At 39.9% G+C, this 25,595-nt stretch overlaps 2 protein-coding genes across 5 annotated transcripts in view; one reads left to right on the top strand and one right to left on the bottom strand.

The window, feature by feature from the left end:
* GRM5 (glutamate metabotropic receptor 5) overlaps positions 1–25,595 on the bottom strand; it is a 273,845-nt gene that overhangs the window by 11,893 nt on the left and 236,357 nt on the right. For all 4 annotated transcript variants that reach the window (XM_049823415.1, XM_049823414.1, XM_049823418.1 and 1 more), the window contains one exon: positions 14,127–15,066. In XM_049823415.1, the coding sequence (XP_049679372.1) occupies positions 14,127–15,066 (940 nt within the window). The remainder of the gene's footprint in view (positions 1–14,126; positions 15,067–25,595) is intronic.
* The window catches only part of PRSS23 (serine protease 23), an 898,595-nt gene that overhangs the window by 700,479 nt on the left and 172,521 nt on the right, over positions 1–25,595 (top strand). The gene's annotated exons all lie outside the window — the stretch shown is intronic.

The following is a 25,595-nucleotide window of genomic DNA, read 5'->3' as shown; positions in this document are numbered from 1 at the left end:
CCAATCCTAGCACCCAGTGCAGTACTGTGAATGTTTTAAATACCATACCTTGCACTTGGATGAAAAATTCACTTGGATAAACAGTTGGATACTTGAGGATCTAATTAATCCCTGGAGAGGATACCAGCATAAGACCTGGTCTTTGTTTACTCTCTGGGCACTTAATTGGGATGTGAGCATTGAAGAGGTCTTATGCTGGCTCTCTTCCCAGTGGTGGATTTCACCCTAATTGTACAAATTCTTGTGCTAAGTGTTGAAATACCTATTTAAATGCTTCAATAAAATTTGGGCAAAATGCCTGCAGATGTCTTCTCAAAGAGTTTGTGATATCCCATTCCCGCACACTATGAGCTCCGTTGTGGGTGTTTAACACACTTCTGTGGGGAAGCTTGTACTTTTTAACACTGCTAACATTACAGAATAAAAGACTTATTTATTGCTTGTCCATTATGATTTCAATAGCAAAAGGTACCTTCAAGAGAACAATCCTGTAAACGAGAAATAATCTGAGTACGCACAAAGTGAGGCTAAAGTTTGGATGCAGTTGTAGATCCTCAGAGGCAGTGTATATTGCATAAACAACCAGGGAAGAAGCTTAGTGAATCTGAGAGTGAACCGGAGACAGAAAAATGAGGTGTGCTCAGTGCAGAGTCCTTTCATTTAAAAATTATAACCTTACTGAAAGGAGGAACAACAGGAGCTTTGCGGGCTGGCTACCAAGGTTTTAAGGCAATCCAGAGTGTGGTATATGCAGTGCCCCCAGACAGGCATGAAGCTCGTGCAGGACACATACATATTAAATGGAAGTCGATTCCTAGAGCAGAGGAAAAAGTGGAGGGGCTTAGAGAGTAGATAAATTCACTGAAAAATACAGAGGAAGTCAAACTGGATCATACAAATTTAATTGCGGTAGCCAGAGAGAAAGAGCAAAGAGAAAAGAATGTGTTGAAACTTCACAGGAAAGAAAAGGAAATAAAGTTGGAGTGAAGGTGTTAGACATCAAAGACAGCAGAGTTTAGGAAGAGCAGGAAGGAAACAGTTACTTTTAGACCCGATAACCAAAAGAGATACTCTGCGCCCAACAAGACAGAAGGAGAAAAAGTCAAGACTAAGAGAAGGAATTTGGAGAATCTAAACGCTTACAATAAGCTGGATACTAAAAAATAGCCAACAGAAGGAAACAAAAGGTAAGTGTCCTTGTTAACTCCATCCTGAAGAACCCTGGTTAGGATGCATGTGACCCAGATAAAGAAACCCCCCAAATTGCCCATTCCCCAGTCGTTAGCATAAATTTCACTGCTGTGAAAGTCAGTGGAGAGACTACTATGAACCTTTCAAGTTTTTCCATCCACTCAAGAACAAATTACACCATCAGAAATAGTATATTGTCACAGAATGCCTCAAAGCCTTGAACCATAGTAGCTGTGGCACTGCCATTCATTCAGTGCTAAACATATATGTAATTATGAAAACAGTGACCAAACTCTAATCGATCCTCCTAGCGTGGAACGTGCATCTAACCAGTGCATGGAAGCTGCAAAGTTCTTTGGGTGACCATTCTGGAAAGGCAAACGAGAAGTTCTGCTTAAAAACGGGTTGCTGGTTTCAGAGCAAAGGATGTGATTTTGCCTCAGAATGTCTTGCATTAGAGAAATGTCCCCTTCCTGGTTGTTAAAACAAAGGATTGTTTTAAAAGATTTAATCTGAGGAGCTAAAAACCTCTCAAATATTCCTTTACAGTCGTCATAAAAAATGCTAATGTGAAAACTAATTTGCTGTTTCAGCTGCTATATGGAGGAGGCATAAAACACTACAGTGTGAGCAGTATGTGCAAGAATACATTTCTTTTCTCATTGTCAATTCCAGGACTATATGTTGGTTAGAAAAGAGAGAGAAGACTTTGCTTCTGTGCAGAAAGGCAGCTACTAAATTCTGTTGAAGGATTGAAAAGATTTTGGGTAAATTTTCGTGTTTCTTTGGGGTCTTTGGATGTGGTGTGGGCTGTGTCTTTTTTTGCACAGGTGTGAGTTGTCTTAAGAAAAATACTAAATGATACATACTAATATGTTTTATAAGTGTTGATCAGCGACAGGAAATTTGAGAAGTAATTCCCAGTAATTCAATCACTGCGGTGCTTGTCCCTTTGCCAAATACTTTTGTCACATCACTCTATCTACACAGCACTGCTCTGCACTCTCTGGAGGGGATCAGTAGAGAGAAAGAAAATTACTCCTGGGCTGAAAGAAACCATGTCTGTACTGCCTTGGCTTTTAGGGAACTCGATGTACAGGTGATACATGGCAGGAAACACCAGCGTGACCACTCCGGTTTGAAGGACTGTTAGACTTTTTCTTGCCTTCTTCACCTTCCAACAAAACTGCCCCTTTAGACCAAAATTAATGAAAGCTATGGGAAATTAAGGGGGAATATGGGAATCATCATCCTGAATGAGACCAATACTTATCGGCTACAATGCTGTAGAAACCAGTTTTATTGTGTAGAACCCTAGTTGGTTGGTTGATTGGTTGTTTTTTTCCAGTGAAGGCGTGGGGCCCTGTACTGACAAGAGATGATAGTCTTTAGATATGGACTTTATTAGACTATGCCTACACTTTAGAACCAGGTGCTGGTATCCTGGTGGTCCTGACTTCATGTTAGGATAAGACCCAGGTGTGCTTATGGTCCCTCCAGCCCCTGCTCTCTCTTAATTTCCATGCAGAGTGTCTTGGATGCCTTGACCAGCAGTCCATTCCATATGGTAGTATATCTCCTATCTGGAGATGTTGGCAGGCCAGATCTAGAAGATGTGCCATAGCCCACATTTCTGTATAAATTGGTCAAAGACTTAGTCAAATCCTTGAAAAATAGTCTGTGTGTAGAATATGGGTAGTAGTACACAGGCTCTGTTCAAATGTCCACACTACACCAGTTGAGAAAGACTACACAAAAGACAAGTGCTTGCAACAGAGAAAAGTAGCTGTTTCAGATAATCTGTCCTCTGGAAGAAAATATCGCAGCAATTAGAAACTGGCTTTTACTCTTAAACATAAGATTTTTTTTTTCTCTCCTTTTTCAGTAAAAAGTTTAACCAACTAAAAGATATCTCATGATATCTTTTGGTTTTTTAATACAATGCAAAGCAAAGGTAATTTGCTGTGTTGGAGATGGAGAGCTGTCAACGATCCATATTTCAAATGCAATCTCATAGTGCCATGCAGAAATGTTATTAATTATTGAGCACCAAATATGTGCTTGGCAACGTTAACCCCAGAGGAACAGAGTAGCTCTAATCAATGCAGGAGTGATGTCCTGATGAAACTGTACCTTGCAGGGGTGGAGAAAGTGATGTTTCCACAGAAACACTTAAGAGGAGAATGGTTGTACAGCCAAATCTCATTGTAGGGCAATGGCTAATCATGTACTGGGGACATAAGTTCAGCATTGCAGTGACTAATTCCTAAGATCCTTGTTAATTAATGGGATTCCAATTTTTGGTCTGAGATACTGGAAATGGTATTAGGTGTCTAAACCTCTTTCTGAATCAAGATTTTTCCCACTAATTAACAATAGTCAAAGCAGGAAATATCTATTATTTCAACCCCAAACCTCTCATTTCGGCTATTTTGGAATAAATCTGAAGCAAGACTTTTTTAAAGCCCTGAAGGATGAAATTAGAGGAGGACAGGAGAAGGAATTCAGAAAGCTTTACAGTGTATTGATGAAATACTGTCTTTTTGCTTTCCATCATTATTACAGGGTCTTTTCAATGTTCTTGTGCCTGGAACTTGGACAGATTGCTGAATGTTACAAAGCCAACCACCTTTCCAGACCCACTTACACATTTTAGTTGTCAGATCTAACATACAAGTAGTATTTTTCACCTGCAATATTAGTTTGTCTTGATATTAAGAAATGATGAAGAACTTGCATTTCATAGCAGCAGAGTTAAGGATGGCCTTTAGACTAGGTAAGACAATATGTGTTGAAGATTTCTGCATAAGTGGTAAAGAATGAAATATGAAAAACTTTTAGCGTTGTTACTGTAGGGGCTGCTCTGAACTACAAATATGCTGTATTCTTGAAAAGTAGTCCTGTGAGATTGGTCATGCTATCTTGACATTGCCTCACTTTGCACCGAATACTTTTAAAGGGGTCTCAGCTTATTGTGTGACATTTTTCCATTTATATAAAGGCTAAAATAAATTATATATTATTAAACATGGCACTTTTTGTTCCTTTAAAAAAAAAAAAAAATCAGCATATAAACATTGTTTGCTTAATAGCAGAATTTCAGCAAGCAAAATTACTTTAAAGCCAAACTCACAATTTTTTTTTCAAGTGCAGCATAATCTTTTTTTTTTTTTTTTTTTTTTACAGCTTATTCTAATTAAGCAATCATATGCAATTGCAGCTGGTGAATTAAAATGACATTTTTGATGGAATGATATACAAAACATTATATTGGCTCAAGGGAAGATTAGACCAATAACAAAATATTACCAGTATGTTTATTTACCTTCTTACTGAAAGGGCATTTCTGAAACGTTGATCAAACCATTGTATAGGATTTTTGTACTGTAGGGTCTTATTTACACAAGACTTCTAGTTCTATCCATTCTATTCACTATGTTGAACTTCTGTCCTCTCTTTTCCAGGTATATATAACTAGAGATGCCATAAGAAGGTCTCGTTACTTTACTTATTATTTCCTTCATTATGTTGAAAAGGGAAACTGCATCTCATTTGCTCTGAAGCATTTTAAATGTTAGAAACTTCTCTAAGTTTGTGAAATGGATGGATGGGTGCCTGCTTTGCAAAGCCTTACTTTGGCACTGAGTTTAACATGATGTTTTTCAATTTTGCTGATTTATAATAATGAAGTTTCTCTTTTCCAATGCTTTTTATTACTTGGATCTGTTATGTTATGCTGTATATTTAATATATTAACTCTATTTGGTTTTCTAATGTTTTGCATCTTTAGTGCTTGTTTATTAGATTTTTAACCTTTCTTTTTCTGCTAACTCATTATTGGATAGTGGACTGTAAAATGACTTAATTTTTTTTTTTTTTTGGCAATGTCTAATTGTGTTATAAGTCATCAACTAGCAGCAAACCAGATAATCACTGCAATATATAATGCTATAATCGAAAACTACAGCAAATTAAAAGAGAGTTTTGTGTTTATATACTTTAACAGATACCTGCCTTGAATTTCAGTCACAGTTATTAAAAAATATCTGTAACCAAATGTGCTAAGTCAGCTGAAATTCCAGTTCTTCTACCAGTCCACACTAACTTTCAGTAGTCAAGTACAAATATAATTCTTTATAATTCATGCAAGTATTTCCATAGTGCCAGACTGGCTCATGTCTTTGGACCTTAGAAGGAAGGTGGATGTCCTAGTTTTCTGTTTGCCAAGTTAATTACAATGCCAGTTCATATCAAAGTTTGCGCTGGAAAGAACCAGAAGTTCCTTTGGTAAACAAACCTGTGCTCAGGTCAAATGGTAGTTTGCAACAAGATCTACATCATACACGCTAAAGGCCATGAGACAACCTGCATGGCTTGTCTGGGTGATCTTCAGCATGACTGAAGGACGATATTGATATAGTCTATGATGACATTTATTTATCACCAGAATTTTGGGAGACAGGCTTGAAGATGGAAAAAAAAAGGTAAAAGGGGTAGACACTGTTGTTAAAAACTAGAAAGCTCCTCCTCAGCTCTTTCTTCACCTAAAATAAATAATCAAACTGCAGCATCCCTTCTTCACTGTTCCTTCATTGTCTTTTTTTGTAGTACACTAGCAGGACTGCATTTTGCTATCATTTAGACCGTATATGTGTAACAGTAGGCAGGGAACTGTTTACAGTGTAATTTAATTTGCACAATTCAGCTATGATACTTGGTTCAAAATGATGGGGACGCTGTCTTAATAAGGTAAACAATGCCAAAAATTAGGCTTGAATACATGCGCTCAGTTAATGCAGCCAAACAATTTGTATCAATCAATCAGTATTTTAATTAAATTTAAGTTGAGGGGAAAATTCAAACCAATAACACTAGCAGTGTACACAAATTAAACATCACTGTAATCACGGCATTCAAGAGTAACAATTCATTATAAAGATGGAATGTTTTAGCAGCAATTTATCAAAATCTTTCAGACCTAATACCTTTCACTGAATTTCATAAAATATTCTTCAGTCATTTCCCAATATTTGAAGTTTAATTAATCACAGTATCAAGCTTGTCCAAAAAGACACCAAGACTAAATTATTTAGGGAAAAATGAAGGACTCAAACCATTCAGTAATCTCTCAACCTAAATTTTTGTAGCATATTAGATTAAAAAACTCTGAATGATCCATTTGGGAACTGATTCATTAATAAATGCAGACTAATCAGTCAAAATGATGATGACTTCCTCTGAAGAGTCATATGTGGTTTTTTTTCTGCGTGCATCAAAATTCTTTTCTAGCAAGGCTATGAAGCCAACAAATAATATCTTGTTGTATCACCATGGCTAGATTTTAGTTTTTTAAATAAGAACAATACCCATTGATCCAAACCTTCACCTCATGTGAATTGTTACCTGCTCTAATGACATTATGTCATGTAAGAAGCTTACCCCTCACTTTTCTGCCGTTGTCTCGTAGTACAAAGCCGTCTAAGCACTTTCATGCAATTTGTAGTCGATGGTCCCCTTAAACAGCATCTGTAGACATTAACTTATTTTGGGGGACATGATGATTTCTCAGTGACATCTTTTGCCTTACAGTAATCTCTGGTCTTGTTTTGTGCAGCACTTTCACTTTTCACCTTCCACTGGGATTTATTGCACTGAGATTAGCAATGGCTAAAAGCTGGTCACTGCTACAGCTCAAGAATGGTGCCAGTCATTTCTATAATGTAACTTCTTAAGCATTAGTTCTTCTGATCCACATTCTTTGGTAATGTCCTGATTAGTTCTCCATGCACACAAGAGCTAATTTAAAAAACTAAAAGCCACCAGTAAATTATTTGTCTATTCTATAAAACTTCAGGATTTCAAATAATGTCCCCCTTTTTTTTTGCCAGTGAAATAAAACCAGAATTCTAAAGTTCTTTTAGTGTAAAGCTAATATAAAAGTCTGACAGATGGGGCACTCGTGGGGTACAAGAGACTCAGGCTGGAATCTCTCCTCTGCTATTGTCTGACATCAAAAATCATTGTTCTTTTCACTAGGCTAGAACATAACTTTCTGCCTTTTCCAATCAGTGTTTATTTTATACAAGGTAGAATGGTTCCACCAGGCTCCACTAGGAAAGCAATCCATGCTGGCATAACTGACAGGCTGCTGACACAACTCCGTACAAGAGGTGATACCCCAGCCTTGAGCCCAGTGTCGTGAGGTTACAACCTCTTCTATATTCTGTTTCATGTTTCTATGAGCAAATCAGTGCACTACCTGCAGAAACTGCAGAACCGATGATTTTTATGAAGTCTGTGACTGTTATTCTACGGATTGGGAAAATTGTGCTTTCCCTTGTTTTGCCAGGCAATGGAGCTGACGGAGTCTTAGTCTCAGTGTACCGTATGACCACCCAGATCACCAAGAGTACCTCAGCTCTTTGGTTGTGAAAATTGTGATATGAACCTATAACCCATGGCCTGACAAAGTCTGGTAAGTAAAAAGTTTTTAAAAATTTTGGAGGAGAAGCGTAGTGTTCTTTTATCATCATTCAAAATGTGTCAAAGAAATTGTTCAAGCTGCATATAAATGAAGACAAAATTGGCAGTTGTACTGTAAGAAATATGTCCCAATAGAACATGCTGTGGCAGAAACTCACGATCAGTATCTTTCTCAATGGGCGTACATGTGAGGAATATGAGCTAGCTTCAGCTTTCCACAAAACTCCCCCAGTCTTTCTTGTACTCCATCTTCTTTACAGGACTGAAAGCTCCATGACAAATAACAGCCCTGTTTCATCTCTCAGGCAACTTCTCTTCCTGAGGCATAGGGAATTTGAATCTCTCACATTTACATCTGAAATCCTCATGCTCATAATACACACACAAATTCTAAAAACATTTGATGATAGCTTGATGGGCATGGCTTTAAATCTATCCACTTATTCATGATCGTGGCTTTCAACCAGTCAAAATTTGATATCTGGGTAAGGGGAGTTGCATGGCCTGCATCTTGGAGCCCCTCGGCACGGTGTGCGTAGCAGAGGTTTATTCTGATGGGGATTCCCATTTGTCTGGAAACTCAATGTCTTCCTGGGGCTTTCCTAATAGTGCAACATAGCAGTAGTCAGACCTTGAACAAGTTTTAAACGCTAAGATTGCTCAAGCTAGTTCAAGCCTGAAAATTTTCGGTTCACTTGTTTTTTCAGTGCTTTAAATAGATTTCAATCAGATTCAGAATTAGAGGGAGTGTTTGAAAAATTTCCTGAGGAAAAAAGGGTGGGGCTTTTGGAGAAATTTCAATTCAGGCTTCTGAAAAAACTCATCTCAAGATTTTGATGCCGAGATATGACGTGCTGATGTATGATATAATACTTAGACTGTGATATTTTTAAACCATGAATGGCAGCTTCTAGGCTGATCCAAGCATATTTTTCTTATTTTGTGGATCAAAATAGCTCTTGTTTGAATTGTAATGAAACAGATATAGTCAGTCATAAGAGGGGAAAAGAGAGAGAACAGATAAGGGGGAAACCAGCTGTTCCTTGCAGAAATCAGAGCACACAGTGTGATGGTGGACACCTGTTTCCAAAATATTTCATTATGGGACAGTTTGGGACTGTCTGATGTAAACACTAATTATAGCCACTGGTGGTCCAGGGCTGAATCCAGTCCAGTGGAAAAATCTACCTTACTTATCATGTTTTCCTCATAGGAGGCAGGGAATGGCATTTAACAGCAGGTGAGCCTGGACACCTGAATGCTTTTTCTGATGCCTGTGCAAGGCAGGCGCTTGGTCCCTCAAGCTGCTATTACTCTACCAGTGTAGCACTTGAGAGGGAGACAAAATGTTCCCATATGGCACCTGACTCCTACGTGGATGTGTGAGCATCTTTGTCTAAGTTGAGTAAGATAAAACAAAGTAATAGTGATTTATACAATAAAAATTCTATGGTTCGCCTGAGGGTGAGTGTTGGCTCGCTAGAGCAAGGGATCCCCACTCCTGAATGAAAGCTGTCACTCCTATCACTTCTGCATATGTATATGTACAGAGCAATGCCTAGTTCTGCAATCACACAGTGGTAAACAAACTTCTTAAGAGGACAAATTAACACATTAAAAAACAAATGAGTAGTTCATTTGTTTTGACAGCCACAGTTTATTTTCAATTATTTAGGAAATACTTCATCATCTAGTAAATCCAGGTGGAATACAGCATTACTGCCACACCAGGCTATTAAGCTTTAATCTCAAAGACATTTGTGAGTTGCTGTGGATAAATGTCTATGATAAGGTGCAGAAATCAATGTGCATCTTTTTTCTGTTGTCTAGTATTGTGCTGTTCACCTCTGTATGGAGGAATTATGCACAGTACCGCAAACATCCAATGTATCTTGAATATGGCTAACATTTGCTGGTGATGATTCTTTACTGTTGAGTGACCATACCTACCTGCCTGGGCAACAGATTGAAAGTACTTGCTTAGTCCTTTTGCTTAAATGAATAGTTAATTTCAGCAATCCTAACTCATTTAGAAAATGATAATCTGTCTTGTATTGTTTTGGGAGAGTACTTTTGGCTTGTACTGGGCACTTACCAGCTCCTGTCTGTTGAGAATGTGGTAGAAGAAACCGAAATGAGTCCTACATCATCACAGGGAGAATAGCCAACTGGCAGTTAAAAAACACTTTAGCTGCCTAATTCCCTTCTTCTGCCTCTCACTGTCACTGCAAAAATAGATAAAGAGGGATGCATACGAACTAAGCCTCTAATCTCCAAGCAGAGAGCCTTACCTTGGGCTTGCAATGGTGTTTTCTGACCTCACTTTTCTTTCAGAGGTTCCCATCTCACTGCCTGAACGGCTCTGCTGTTTGTGTCCAGGTCACAGCTTGATCTATAGAAGGATGCCAGGTTCCTCTTGATTTTTCCCATAACACTTACAGGCTGGAACAGTGCAGAATTTGCTGCTGAAGCAACTGAAGAATGTTGAAGGTGGGTTGGGGACCTCCAAAAGAAGCAGCTGAGGGCAGGAACCAGTGGGGCATCTACAACCAACAGTGGGAGAATTGGAGAGGAGGAGCACTGGCTGCACTGTGAAGATTTGGGAGAAATTTAAAGGGCAGGGAGAAAAACATTGGCAGGATTTTTAAGACTTGCTTAGTACATAGATGTGGGAGAGACAGTATTTAGGGCTGGTTTTAACACTTTGCTGGCCATTCAGAACAGTTTATTACCTGCTTTAAAGGAAATCAAACTTGCTTTTCTATAGGTAGGCGGAGGGAGATACATGTGTTTAAAGGGTCAGTATATGTAAGCTTGGAAAACGGCCCATGTATGGTTTGGGCTATATAAAGACATGTTCGGGAAGAGATAAACAACTACAGTGGAGAAATTACTGTGTGAAATCCAGGGCTAAGATATAAGAAAGGTAAGAGAAACTTTGGAACATCTGCTCTATTCTCCAGGCCGAGGTAGCATGACTGAGACCTTTTGGTCTGCAGGCATGGCTAGAAATATAGTAGCAGCTCTTGTAGCAGAAATATACAGACCTTATCTCACCTGGGATACAGAGTCATTTGAGAATGAGGAGAGGATAAATTAGTCCTGTATTTTGGACTCTTGCAAAAAGGCTGTGTAGCATGTGTCATAATAGTTCCTGGGACCTTAAGGTAAGATTTGCTCAATTTATTTATGGCCTTCCTACTTCCTAGTCCCTATGAAATTAACTGGTAAGATAACTGGAAGCAGAAGGTTCAAACGCCTCTCTACGTAGGTTGTGTGGCTTTGACTCCAGCTATGTAGTGTTCAGCGTTCTTCTTTGTGGAGTTCCATCTGAAAATGTCTGATTTGTTAGCCCTACTTTTAAATGAGGGTAGAATATATTTTGGTGAGTACTGCTGAACCACAATAGCCTACATGAAATGGTTTTCATTTCACTAGGTAATGAATAGTTTTACTCTCTCCTTCTACATATTTCAGTATGTGAAGATTCAATCATTCCAACACATATCCACAGCTTGCCTCAGTTTTCTTGATTGAGGAACACCCCATGCAAAAAGTCATTTAGGACTCTAACAGATGCATTGCTTTATTTAGGCAAAAGCAGTCTTGTTATCTGTCATTTTGCAGCTGATGTGAAAACTCTGAATGGAGCATTGGCATTATCTGTTTGACAATGATTTGATGCAATACTACGCTGCGCTATAAATTAGTGTCAGGAAGCAAAATGCTAATGATAGAGGCCCCTCTAAGCACTGGTGACTTAAATAGCATGTTTCTTTAAAATTCAACAGTGACTCACTCTCTTTTAAATAAAGCCCCTCAGCTATTTAAATAATGCCATGTAGCTCTAGTGTGTATTTCCTTTGATTCTGAGTACTTCAGTGTTTACTTGAGTAACTATCCAAACAAGCTTTTGAACATTGTACTGAATAATACCTTGAAATATATTACTTCGTGCAACAATTTTTTTTTAAAGAAAAGTTTGAATATTAAGTAAAATAGTCAGACTGTTTGCTCATGCTCTACAGTAAGCAGAATTGAAGCTGAAAGTGTTTTTTTTATTCTTTCTTGGAGATGATATCAGACATAGATGAAGTCCTGAGCAGCATTTTAAATTTACTCAGCATATTTCAGGCCTCTGTTTTGTTTTCTTTCATGCAACCAAATAGGCATTGATTAGAGACAATTTCCCATGATAGATGGAATCATTTTGCTCATGGATTCCCAGACCCTTCAGGCACACACTGACTGAGCACTGCTAAACTCCTTGGCACCATCACAGTTTAACCAGCTGAGGATTCAGACACATGCATTAGGAGTGTCCTCTTTGTTACTGTTTTATGTGTTGATGAACACTGCTGATGACGTAAAAGGTTTTTTCCAAGTTTCAGTTGAAATGTTCTAGTTCTTTGTATCTAGGTAAATGTGTCAATATACCAGCTTTGTGCTGCCTTTTTCATTCCTACACACACATCTCAGGCACTCTCAATGCTCTTCAGGACTGAAGACATTTCCAAGACGGTGCTATTGAAAAAGAAGTAATTGTTGATGATGGACTATTACATTCTGCTAATAACTCTCTACCACAGGTATTATCTACACATTGAGGGATATAAAGAAATGGAAACAGAGTCCTCAAAAAGAAGAAAGTACACCTGGTCTTTAAAGATATTTAATAGCGGGGTACGCTCCTTACTTTTCAGAACAAAACAAAGATTTTTGAGCAATACCTTTCAAAACTGGGCCTTAACAGATGACAAACAAATCCTTCGCAAGCCCAAGATCTTCCTGTCATCTATAACTTCATCTTGTTGAGTAAAAACTTTGTGAGATGGCAAATGAGCCCTGCAGCAAAAGTGAGGGGAAAACAGTAATGATCTCAAAGAGGAAGAATGCTCTCCTGTTGAGGACATATTATGACGAATACCTCTTTTAGCTGGCCCAGAAGTTGTTATAGGGCTTCTATCCTGAACACCTCAGGTCATTCAGGCATACAGACAGAGGCTGTAGAAAAGGACATTTCAGGTAATCATCACTTAAGCTGATAAAGGATTTATCATTTTAAAATAGCATCCTAATCTGCACCTGGAAAGGAACTGGAAGATAGCATCATTAACTGATCATAGGTATAAAATAGCGTGTAGTAGACTCGCCATTTCTGTACCAATTCAAAGTCACTGAAAGAGAAGCATTAGTAGTAATCTGACAGAAACAAATCATCACTTTGGCATAATCTATCCTGCAGGTATTACTAATAAAATCCTTCCTCAAGTCTAAATTGTGGTTCACACACAAATGGAAGTACAAATTCCCTTGTTTTATGCCAACTCCAGTTGTGAACAATAGCATGTCTGGAAATATTTGTATTACCAATCCTAAAATCCAATTGTGTTTCAGTGAGGAGGAAAATCTACCTACTTGTCAATTCCAGGCTAGACATGCATAGCTGAAGAATGACAAAACTGTTTCCCTGCTCTTTCATATAGGGAGAATTCTTTGTTTATGCCAGCAGTTAAATAACCCAAATCATCCCCCTAGCACCCATATCAAAGGTGAAAGGGATGAAAAGATGAAAACGAACCACTAGGCTGGGTGCTTTTCTACATGCTCTGTCTATGAAGCAGGACAGTATTTCCACTCGAGAGATCTCCTTTCTCTTTAGTGTTCACTTACTGTAATTTTTATACACTGAACATACAAGTTGTCTTCGTGATCACTGAATTCAAATAATTCCTCGTGAAGAAACAAAGAAATATCTCTCAAGGGAGTATCTGTTCAATGGCAGCAAGGGTAGCAAGAGCAGGGCCTGTGAGCATCTGAATTTGATAGAGTTAGGATGAATACAGAGAAAGGTATCAAGAAAGGTAAAGAAGAGAAGATAGGTGAGGACAAAAAGAAAGAAAGCAGGAAGAGATAATACAAGAAAGGAAAATCAAGGGAATAAGAGATAAAAGGTATAACAGAAGAGTCATATGAAACAAATCCTCAGATGCCTGAGAGTGGCTGCTCATGATGCCACTTGTTTATTACTCCACCTTGATTACGTAGCACTAGCAGAAACCCTGTTGTCTTACTGCTGTGATTAGAGGCAAAATACAAACACTATGCAATTAATTTAAGGGAAAGAGCTTGTAAATGGGTGCATTCAGGAGAAGGCAATGAATTCTATTTCTTGTTCTGTTGTTATTTCCCTTGTTTCCCTCCCTACGTTAAGTGTACAGTTGACACCGCCAGTATTTTCAGCCTTGTAATTGTTTGTCCATTGCTCTGTCTCCTGTTTTCCCACAGCATTTTGACTAAATCAAGCCTGAAACTGATGTGGGAGAGAGGACTCACTCCTCTCCCAGCGCAGAGGCAAAGGGAATTAATATATCTTCCTTTGTCCTTCCACTATTAGTAACTCTCAGAAGATCATAATTGCTTCCCCACACTCCCACATTAGCAAACTTTACCTAAGGGTTTCACCAGATGATCCCCTTCTTTTCCACAGGTTCACCAGGCTGCTGGAGCGGCTTGCAGCTGAAGACGACTTTCCATCCCCTACGTGCATGCGGACCACTGTCGATGTGGTGAATGCGCTGCGTACATTCCTTTCAGGCTTAGCAAGGATGATATAGACCTTGGGCACAAACATACAGCCAAGGGCCACTGTGGCACTCAGACTCACTGAGAAACACATGGTGATTATCTTGTAGTTGCTTCCAAAATATATTGGCACAAAAGCCAGCCAGATGATGCAGGTGGTATACATTGTAAAGGCAATATACTTCGCTTCGTTGAAATTAGCTGGGACATTTCTTGTCTTAAATGCATAAAAGGTGCAACTCAAAATTAATAATCCATTATATCCAAGGGGAGTTACAACACCCAAGTTGGTGGTGTTACAAATCAGGTAGACTTCTCGGATGCTTGGGTAATCATGCATTATATCTGGTGGCTCCATGATAAAGAGGGCAACAATTATGCCTAATTGTATACATATCAAGATAAACGCGATAACCAGTTGGGCGCAGGCACTCATGAACCTAGGTTTCTTTGTACAGATTTTCTTCTTGCTTCCAGCCAGGATTCTTGCAATGCGGTTGGTTTTAGTTACTAGAGCAGAATAACTCATAGCTGGGGAAAGGCCGATGCCAATTCGTTGAAGGTAACAGTAAATCTGTTGAGGTTTTGCAATCAGACAGAAAGTGCACAAGTAACCCAGGCAGATGCCAGCTAGAATGATGTAGCAAAGTTCTCGGCTGGATGATTTGACCACTGGAGTATCACGGTACATTATGAATATAGCTGTAACAAACAAGGTGGCCAGCAGACCCAGACATGCAAAAACAACTGCTGCAATTGGTTCAGGATCACCCCATCTGAGATACTGGACTGGGATGAGGTCACAACCTACAGAAAAAGAAAAAAAAAGAAGGTAAACTGAAGTATGTAGGAGTGAGATTCTTTAGTGATATAGTTACAGTTTTCCTGATATTTCTCTTCTTTTTGTCTTTCAGGAGGGTGCCATTATAATGAGTGTAGGCTAAGATTATGTTAATATAATGGCATAATAAATACATTTCAGTGACAGCTTATTTTAGTAATACACTTCATCTGGAATATAACATGATGACTGAAAAAATGGCCAAGCTGATTAAGATAAGTACCTCTCACAGCAGAATTTTCCTTTTAAATTCTTTTAAATATAGTAATTTATGAACAAATTTCAGAATCAAGTTGCATTACCTCAGTGCAAAATGCTTCAGGGTTGTCTGCATACTATATGCACTTAGAGGACCAGATGTCAATCCTACTAATTATATTGTACACTGTGAAGGATATTGGTACTTGTTCAATGATTATGAAGGGGAATCTTACAGATTCTATCTGTCAAGAAAAAGAGAATGCTTCTTTCTCAGGTATGCTACCTTTTTTCTAATAAAAATTTTCTAGGATCAGAGTTGCAGATAACAGGTAATTTGGGATGGCACATCCTGCTCACTTCTTTATCTGTCATTCATCCTTTTGAGAGGAATTGAGGAATTAAAAACCTCACCTAAATCGTGAAATTAAACTGAATTCAATAAACTACTGTCAAAGCTGAATTAGCAGTGCAACCCATCTAAGGATACTTGTTTTTCAGTCTATGTATAGGTTTTAATAAGTTATTCTATGTACGCATGTCATAGGAATTCAAAGAAGCTTTTCATTCCACACTGTGCAGATCAATGGACAGGAGTAAAAGCTGGAAGAAAACTTGTTGCTGCCATCCCTCCTTTCTTTTTGCACTGTACAGCCTGGATAGGTGCGGTGGGTTGACCTTGGCTGGACGCTAGGTGCCCACTAAGCTGCTCTATCACTCCCCTCCTCAGCAGGACAGGGTGGGGAGAAAATAAGATGGAAAAACTCATGGGTCAAAAGGCTGTGTGCAGAAGCAAAGGAAAACAAAAGATTTATTCTCTACTTCCCACCAGCAGGTGATGTCCAGCCACTTCCCGGGAAATAGGGATTCAGTATGAATAGTGGTTGCTCCAGAAGACAAATGTCATAATAACGAATGTCCCCCCTCCTCCTCCTTTCTCTTAGCTTTTGTTGCTGAGCAGACATGACATGGTATGCAATATCCCCTTGGTCAGTTTGGGTCAGCTGTCCTGCCCATGTCCCCTCCCAAGATCTTGCCCACCCCCTGCCTACTGGTGTGGGGGGGGGGGAACGTTGGAGAGACAGCCTTGATGGTGCGTGAGCACTGCTCAGCAGTAGCCAAAACACTGGGGTGTTATCAGCACCTTTCTAGCTACCAGTAATTAACTCCATCTCAGCCAGACCCAATACAATAGAAATAAGGGGGGAGGACCTTGATGCTCCGGAGTGCAACTTCCTAACAACAGTGGACAGGCTGGCACTGCCAGGACAGCAAGAAGGAGGTGACAGAGTGGAGGAAATGCAACTAAAAGCTTTTATTTCCCCTACACTTGTATTAAGCTTCACTAACCTTGATTGAAAAATTGAAATGACCTCAAATTTAGGGTTGTTGTAATCAGGTTGCTGTCTCCTGGTTAGGTCAGATAGAGGGGTGTCAGCCTGACTCAGGGTGGGTCATGGCAAGGTGCTTCCCCCCGTGGGGATGGAGCGCTGGGTGCTCACATTTGTATTTTCAGCAGTGAGGGTAATTAGCGCTGTCTGATGGGCATCTGGATGCCAAGAAATCCCAAGTAATTAGGGAACCTGGGACCTCAATGACCTGATGGACAGGAGTAAATGTAGACATCAGGACTATAATTTGGGAATTTCTATATGCAAGATCTTCTCTTTACCTTTTCCTTTATTTTAAGTGGAGCTTAAAGTTTTTCCAAATCTGTCACTGACATTGTTAGTAGTAAAAATAATTTCATTAAATTGTATGGCTAGATTTAGACTTAGCTCCTCTCTTCTCCCAGTATTTCTGTATTCTATATCTCTACACCGTTAATAATATCAAAAATATAATACCTAAAATAAGGTGGTATACTCAATAGATTGTGTGGCAAAAGTACAAGGCAGATAGTACTTTATTCTTGCAGAAAGCAGAAAAATCAGAATTAGGGTAAACAAGTCTTTGACATTAGTGCAGTTAAAGGATACAAATTTGCAGTCACTCCAGTGTCACAGAATTGTCCTCTTGGTTACTGAATGCACATTAATTTGCCACCCATATTTTAACTGCTTTGGTGTGAAAAGCTTTCTGTTGCAAAAATAAAATTATTGTCATGTCTTAATGTAACAAAGACATTTAGATTTTTATGAAACACTCATAGGATTAGTTGATGATACTTATTTGACTCTTGTTGGTTTTAAAAGGGTTTACTTATTCCTTGTGAGGAAGACACTGCATTTCATTCTGACTTCATCACATTTAATGTAGCACAGGAATCACATCATTAAAATCAACATTTTATACTAGTGAGAGTGGTGGAAGAAGGGTGGAAAACAGAAAGTGTACTCTGGTGTGTGCAGATATCCCCATGTGGGTTCTTCCCCAATAAGTTTTATGAGTAAGGGACCTCTAAATGTATTTCTGATTTTACCAAAATCTAATTAATGTTTTGGGGAAACAAATTGTTACCAGCTTCTAATACTACTATATATCCTTGGACAGGAAATTTGAAGAGAAAAGGTCTTTATCTGACAGCTGGCCTTTACATGCAGACAATGATAGAGGGGCTGAATTTTGCTCAGTTCTAATGTTGCAGCAGAGGTGAATCATAACCAAGCATTTCTCATTAGTTTCAGACTATTTCATGCCTTCCTTGCTTTATTACTCTTTTTACATTCTCTTAATAAAATACCTGAGAAAAGAGTTGAAAACTTGTCCCATTTTTCCCCCCATCACTGCGTATACTTTACAAGGAGAATGCTAAACTGTGCAATGATTTATTCCTCAGTCAAGATTTAAGGACTGGCTAGTCTTCATAAAGAAATGATTGGTGAGGTTTTCATATAATAGCTTTGCAGCTAATGGTTTCTGACAATGGCACTTTGCAGAAAGGGACAACTAGATCAAGTAAAAGAAATATGGGAAACCAGCACTGTCCAGGTTAGGTTGATGGCCAGGATTACACCAAGGCAAAAGCTGAGAAATGGTAACACAAGAAGAACTCATTCCTGTCCCCTAAATATGTGCATGCTCAACTGTCATTTGGACAAGATCCTGCCCCACAGCCCACCTCTTCCACTTCATCACCATATCCAAGCACCTGGAAAGTCTTCTCTCCTAGCTGGCTCAGAAAATCCATGCGGAACAGAGCCAGCAGCCTTGTCTTGTGGTCCCTGCAGTGTGCTGAGGCAGTCCTTGGCTTGTGGAAAGGCTGATAGGAGCCAGTCCGTTTTGGAGCTGGTGTAGAGTTGTTCTACTCTGCTCAAGAGTGCACTGCTTCTGGGACCAGAGCCCCAGTAAAACTGACATAAACTGCCTCTATGTTCTTCTGGCCAGAAATGTAGCAAGTGGGAGCAAGGTACTAGATACGCATGTGAATAGCAAGACAAGCAGATATAAAAAACCAGAGTCCCATTTGACACGCTAGGGAAAGGTTTTCTGAAAGGAGCATCAAAAATCACCAACAATTTACACATAAGGATGTATAAGGATCTTCTAGGGGAAAAAAAAGGTTCTGATATTTTGGAAAAACATCTAGCTACTTCAGGGATGGGCTAAATTGCACCATAAACACAGAGAGGAGAAGCTCTTGAAGGCCTGATCGCTGCCATAGGTCTATTAATACCCTGTGCTCTCTCTGTAGAGGTAAACTTGTCACTTATTTCTCTTTTATATGGCGTTAAAATTAGTTCATCAGAGAGAAGAGTTCACAGATAGGGAGCACTGTATTATAGTCCATATTTTCTGGAGATTTGATCTTGACTCTGTTTTAATTTGTTATTATAGCCTTGACACCTAAGAGACCTTACCATGCCTTCAGCATGTATTAGCTTAGCAGTGAAAATCCCTTTCATGGTAGGCAATATAAAATATATAATTAAACTAGTTCCAAAGGGTAAACATGACAGACTAAGGCTTGTGAATAGGATGCACTCTGGAAAGTGAAGGGAATTCAGTGAAGTCTCTTAAGTCAACATCATGAGCTAAAGCTCAGTGAATCTGCACGTGGAGACTAAAACCGGCAGAAAATTACTGCTGGTTTAGTAAGTCCTAAATATTTTTCAGTGGGGTTTGGCAGCCTAAGCAGTGAGTTCAAGCCACTGACAAAAGACTTGGTTTTCTTGGTAACTTTTCCCAGACCCTTCCAAGGATAGAAGAAGTCCAAACACCAAGGCTAAAACCTAAACAACCTAGACACGTTGTAGCTGTGAATGAGAGCCTCCGCACAGGATTTGGCACACATTATTCAAAGCGTACTGATGTGATGCTCTTAGATATTTTATATTAATGTTTCTGAATGTTTCCTATTTATAATCCCAAAAGATGGGAGAAAGGCTATCTTGAGTAATTATTTGGGTATTCACATATGGAGAGCTGAGATGCAAAACTATAGGAGCCAGAATAAAAATCTATATGAAGATGGCAGGGTAACTTTTATAATTTTTTTTTTTTTTTTTTTTTTTTTTAATAAACCCCCAACTTGTTACCCAAACTGACAAGGCAAAAGTGAGAATTACTCTCCAAAGCCCTGGGTGACAAATTAGCCCCCTGAACTCCACATGGAATGTGGACCAACTGAAGCGAGAGAGCACATCTTTAACATTTCAGTAATAAGTTCTGGTGCTATGGCAAACTATTATGGTCACCACTTCTTTTCCCTGTTCTGGTGGGACTTTTTATAGTTGCTACAATAGCAGGGCATGTAGAGGTGACCATGTGCTGGCTTCTTAGCTGCTGCCACTCCCAGGCTGGCACATTTACTGAAACCATCAGCAAGGGCAGGTTTGCACAGTCAATGGATACAGCTGAGGGCTGTGCATGTGTTTATTCTGCCCCTTCTGCGGGACAGGAGTTGGGATAGGTCACGTCTTAAACCATGAAAGATGGGGTGTCTGTAGCTCAGGAGCCTAAGTCCCTAGTAACTCAAATATACTAACTTAGCTGTGCATTGCAGCAAAAGGCAAGGCCATGAATCTTAAAATAATACATTAAAGTTACTCTCTAACCACATGGAGAATTATTCCTTAATTACACAAACGTGCAGAATGACTCAAACAACTGATGAATAGCAGCAATCAGGTCCATCCTTAAGTTAGTGTGAAGTTTTGATTTAGGTTTCACTAAAAAATGCTGGCTTTGTGTGTTGTAAATGTTTTGTTCAGAATATATCATGTTCAGCAAACTTTCCATAATGTAAGACACAATTACAAGTGGATCCCTTTGGCTTTGTTGGCAAGTCCCCCTTCATCCAGCCCAGGAGCCTCCAAAAGCTGTTTGTCAAGCTCGGTGTTCTTGAACTAGTTCACTTGAGCCTGAAGCAATGTGTGGCTCATGCTGGAGTCTTGGGTTGTAAATGGACTGGAAGCTAAAGTCCACACCTTACCTGGAACAACCAACTGAGGGAAGAAAAGTCCACAAACCCAGCAACAAGGGAGGGAAGAAAATGGCAGCCAAAAATCCTAGTCATAATATTGCCACCTGAACCCTTAACTCAACCTCATCTGCTTTCTCCAAGAGGCTGGTGTGAGAGTGACTTATGGAAATGGTTCCATTTCATTTGGAATAAGAAATAAAAAGGAAAGAGCCATACAGGGCACAGAAAATCAGGGTAAAAACTGGACATCACCTCTGCTGATGTGCCTGAATAGTGCTAAAAACAACCAGATAAAAATTGTGTCTTCCTTCTACCCTCGGTCTGAATTACAGCCTTACCAGCTATGGTCAAAAGCGAGATCCTAGTAATGTTTCAGCAGCAAAATCAATGTCAGCACAGGCTAAACTGTGTTCTGCCTCGTGCTGACAACTGTCAGGCAATTGCTGAAATTACCAATGCCTGTAACTTTACTGCAAGCAACAATACAAGAAAGCAGTTTGATGGCAGCAAGCAGTTACCATTTGAAAATATTTCGGGCAAGAGCTGAATGATTTTTTTTTTGCTTGGAGGGTGTGTGTTGGGGGGCAGAATCCAGTCTTACGAGACACCCGAGCCTCAGACCCCCGTAGCTTCTGCCACAGCCCGAATCAGCGCGCTGCAGGAAGAGCCAACGAAGCTCTTGTGGCGATCTGCCGAGATGCGATGCCGAGCATCGCCCCTGCCCTTGGCCCCGCGGGTGGTTTGCACGAGAGGGTGCCCAAAGCCAAGACAGCAGCGGCTCCCAGTACTGTCCGTTCTCTGCAGCTCTGGCTGACTGTACGAGCAAGGACCTCAGGATGAGGGAGCCAGTCGTCCTCGCTTCTCAGGGAGAAATCCAGATCGGTACAAGCCAAATGGGATATAGCATCCGTCTTGTCAGAGGTTTTTGAAACGGCTGTTGTGTCACTTAGAGGTGGGGTGGCCTTTTTTCAGCCCTTTCCATTCAAGGGTTGTTTGGATAATCCAGCTCTTAGCTGGTGCTTTCAGACAGGCAGACAAGATCATGACGCTGCTATCCTGGGTTTACTGTACCTTACTTGGTGAAAGCATTTTTGTAACTATAGTAAAAATATATATTTCTGATATTTAGTCTTATCCTTGAACAGCAAAGAAAACATCTCAAAATATTTCAGCTCCTATTTTCATAGGAATCCAATTAAGAAAATCAAATAGCCAGCGTATTTGGAGTACACAGAGAATGAGAAAAATGTCAATACAGCCTGAAGACAATCCAGGTACCACTGAAATTAATATCATCTACTTTCCTTGCAGTCCCCGAGGTCACCAGACAAAACTTGGTTTCTGTTATTGTTGTGTGCTGTCCCTGAATCACAGTAAAAGAGAATAATTGCCTCTTTCCCACCTCAGAAATGTCCTTAAACAAACACTAGTGATAACTGGACCAAGATGTTCCTACATTCACTGAAAAAGCTCTGAGATGCTGAACTAAACTTAACTGGCTTTCCAATACACCCTTTTTTGAATGCAGAAGGTCATGTCCTCAAAGTCACTTGGGTTTTTGGAGTACCAAAAAGCCATTCTCATCAAGATACTAAAAAATTAATTTTGTTTAGGTTTGGTCCTCAGTGTTAAGAAAATCCCTTCATTTGTATCTAAACATGTCTGGCATCTATTTCTCTTCCCTCCACTGTGAATATAATGTAAAGAAGGTCTTTGAGGGATAGTGGAGGGGCTGGCAAATACTTCTGGACTTAAACCCATGAGTTTCTTCTGCTCTAATTGAGTATGTGGCTCAGGCACACTGGCCATACTACTGTGTGAAGTGGTGCTGTAATGTTACAAACACAATGCATGGGGAAGAAGGGGAGTGCAGATTGCAAAGCACATCTTGATACTAAAACAGGAGGAAAAAAATGACTTGGTGTGCATGTCAGGATGGTACAGATAAATTTGGAGAAAAGGAAGAGAATGACTAGTTTTTTGTCCAAAGAGGAGCCTGGTCCCTGGGGAGTGTTGCATGCATAAGCAATGAAACTGAAATTTGTGAGGAAATAAAATATGGGTGGCTAAACATTCCCTTTCTTGCCTCAGCTTCACTTCTAGATGGAGATATTTTCCAGTAACTGATTTAATCAAGAGAAACTCTTCCTCCCACTTGTCTTTCCCACTACCTTTGGACTTCCTGTACCTTTCTGTACTTCAGAACTCCAATGTCTTTTCCTGTTCTGAGAATAACTTCGTTTTCCTACACATATTGCATCCCTTCTGTCTTCTCCCTCCTGCATCTGAATTCTGATATTCCACAGGTGACTGAAAAAAAGGATTAATCTCTCTTCCTTTCTGTGAGCAACATCCCTGCCATTACACCTTTTATATAGTGAAGTTTGTGGCACAAAACTGATGCTTGTCATTGAGCATAAGAAAGATGAAGCAATGTTTTCTTGTGTAAGCCAAGAAAGGATTCCAAAAATGGTTTTATCCAAGTTCAGATCTCTGGCAAACAGTGAGGTGCAGCTCCACGTTGAAAGGTGCATGGCTGATATATTCACAGGACTCTCATCTGAAGGTGATCATGCAAGGAAGACTTATTCCAATGAGCTTTTTATATGTGTAGCCTTGTGGAGCTGACATTACCTAAGACATGGCTTTATCAAGCAGCAGAGACATAGACTGCTGCAGTATCAGATGTAGGGACATTTCAAGGAGATTGGTGTACACTTTATAAAACTGAAGGGAAATTTCCTTGCCAGAATACAAAGTACATCTCCCTCTCCTTACTTTTTATTCACGTTTATTACTAAATCTTATGTTGTAAACAAGATTGAGAGGCAGTTTTTTACTAGCTGCAAAAGTTGGGACTATAAATATGATTTTTAAAAATACAGCTCAATATATTGTATGGATAAGCTTGAATAGGCTTTTTAAAATCTGGTTTTGACACAAAGCTAAAGAAGACAAGATCCAGCCACCGTGTGAATAATAAGTTAGGTGGGGACTACGGAGCCGTGAAGCTATGGTGATGGGTGTCCTATTAACAGGAATGCATATTTTATCAGCTGTGTTCATGGAGGCAAAGAGGGGGTTCCATTTCCAAATACTTCCTGCTGAATTTGTGCCGGGCTGAGGAACAAGGTTTAGATCTCCCGAGGAACATTACTTGGCACAGATGTCAAGGGGTTGTTTTGTGTGCCTATTGACTTCAGTCCCTATAAAGGCATAAAATGCATGTCTAAAGCCAGATGAATGGTTTGTGAAATGTAGCAGCTCATGTAATGCACAAAGCAGTTGGCTTGACTAAAGAGACAACTACTGTCTTTTAAAACAATCAGAGCTGGATGGGAAATCACTGACTCATCCTGTAAGAGCTTTCAAGCTGCCACCACATCCTGCTCTTCCATCCTGAGGGCAAAGTAAGACCTTCAGAGGGTAAATCCTTCCACAAGCCCAGACTGGTGCCTCATGGAGGCATGGAGATCTGCACGCCCTGGGGACCCAGCTGAAAGCACGGAGCCTGAAGGCCGATCTGGCGGCTGTTTGCTCCACTTTGCCTTACATATGGTGCTTACAGGCTGAATACTCAAACTTCACCAGTGCAATGGGCAGTTCCCATCACTGGGGTTTCAGAAGTGGGTTATGTTTTGATTGGATGAGGAACTTGGAGCAAGTTCCCTCCTAACTGACTTGTAGCAGCTTCTTTTCCAGCTGATCTACGTTGGGTAAAGTCTAGGTGCCCGGTGAAACAGAGATGTGCACTGGGATCTGGCACAGCTCAAACAAGACCTCCACTGGTTGAAGAGTTGACCATTTGCACTAGTTGACCTCCATAAACTGACCAGCCTGGTGTGATGGGCTGGTCCCTCCAATGTGGGTTTTGGAGGCTTCTGGATGGCCCAGCTGGGATGTGAACCTCATTTTATACCACACCCTCAGTACTCTGCTCTGTGGGACACATGGGGCCGGGTGTCTTTTTCTCCCCTTCTCCATTGTCCTGGCACAAGAAAGCTTTCCCTGAGATGAGAAGGCTTTGCTGGCTGATTGCTGAGGGCTGGGGGAGCAGAGCTGGAGGAGCACTTGCAAACCCATTTTATTGCTCTTTCAGTTTTCTCAGTTAAAAGTTTTTTTCTCAAGGGAAGTTTCATGTTTGACATTTTCTGAAAAATACCCCATCAGCTTCATGGCTAAATGATATTTTTGCAATAATTAGGTAAGCTAGCTCATATATTACAGCAATGCAACATTCCTTACCAGGAAAGGATTAACTTTATATACAAAAATCTGTCTATAGGCCAAGCCTTGCCTGACGCTCTTCCTCATCCAGCAAACTGGTTTTTCATTGTCTTCCCTCTCTTTCACCTCAAAAATTTCTCCCCTTATCCATAGAAATTATAAGCAAACCAAGTCTGTGAGCTCTTCTGGAAAAAAACCTGTGTCTTCTTCCCTTGGCTATACAGAGCCTGGTACAATAACCTGATCCCTGAACAGCATTTTGAAGTGGTGTGTGCTCTGAGCATTAGAATACTTGAATTCTGTTTATTAGTCAAAAAGAAGACAAGCTGTGGGATGCAAGTGTTGGAGTAATTTATCTCTAAAGTAGCCAAACTGGTATTCTGCAAGAGCATAGAGATCTATGCCATGGAAAGGAGAACATGAACCCTGTTTTCTGGCAGACTTTCTGGGGATCGAAGGACTAATGCAAACCTATGTCTGTTTGGAGCACTCATGCATTTAGCAGCAGTAACTACAGCAACTGGTTCATAACATTTTCAGATTAAAAACCGAAAGTATTGCATGACTCTTCTGTACCTGCTTGGGAGGAAAATAAAACTCTGAAATTTGACCTCCCTTAATAATTTCTCTGACAAGGACTTAATTTCTCTACCTGTTTGGGGAAGGACAAGATCTGCGCCACCAGCTAGATGTTAGGACGTGATT

Source organism: Accipiter gentilis, chromosome 19 (assembly GCF_929443795.1).
Source record: "Accipiter gentilis chromosome 19, bAccGen1.1, whole genome shotgun sequence".
NCBI classification, from domain to species: Eukaryota; Metazoa; Chordata; class Aves; order Accipitriformes; family Accipitridae; genus Astur; species Astur gentilis.
Note: the sequence above shows the minus strand (reverse complement) of the source record. Positions and strands in the feature narration are given on the sequence as shown.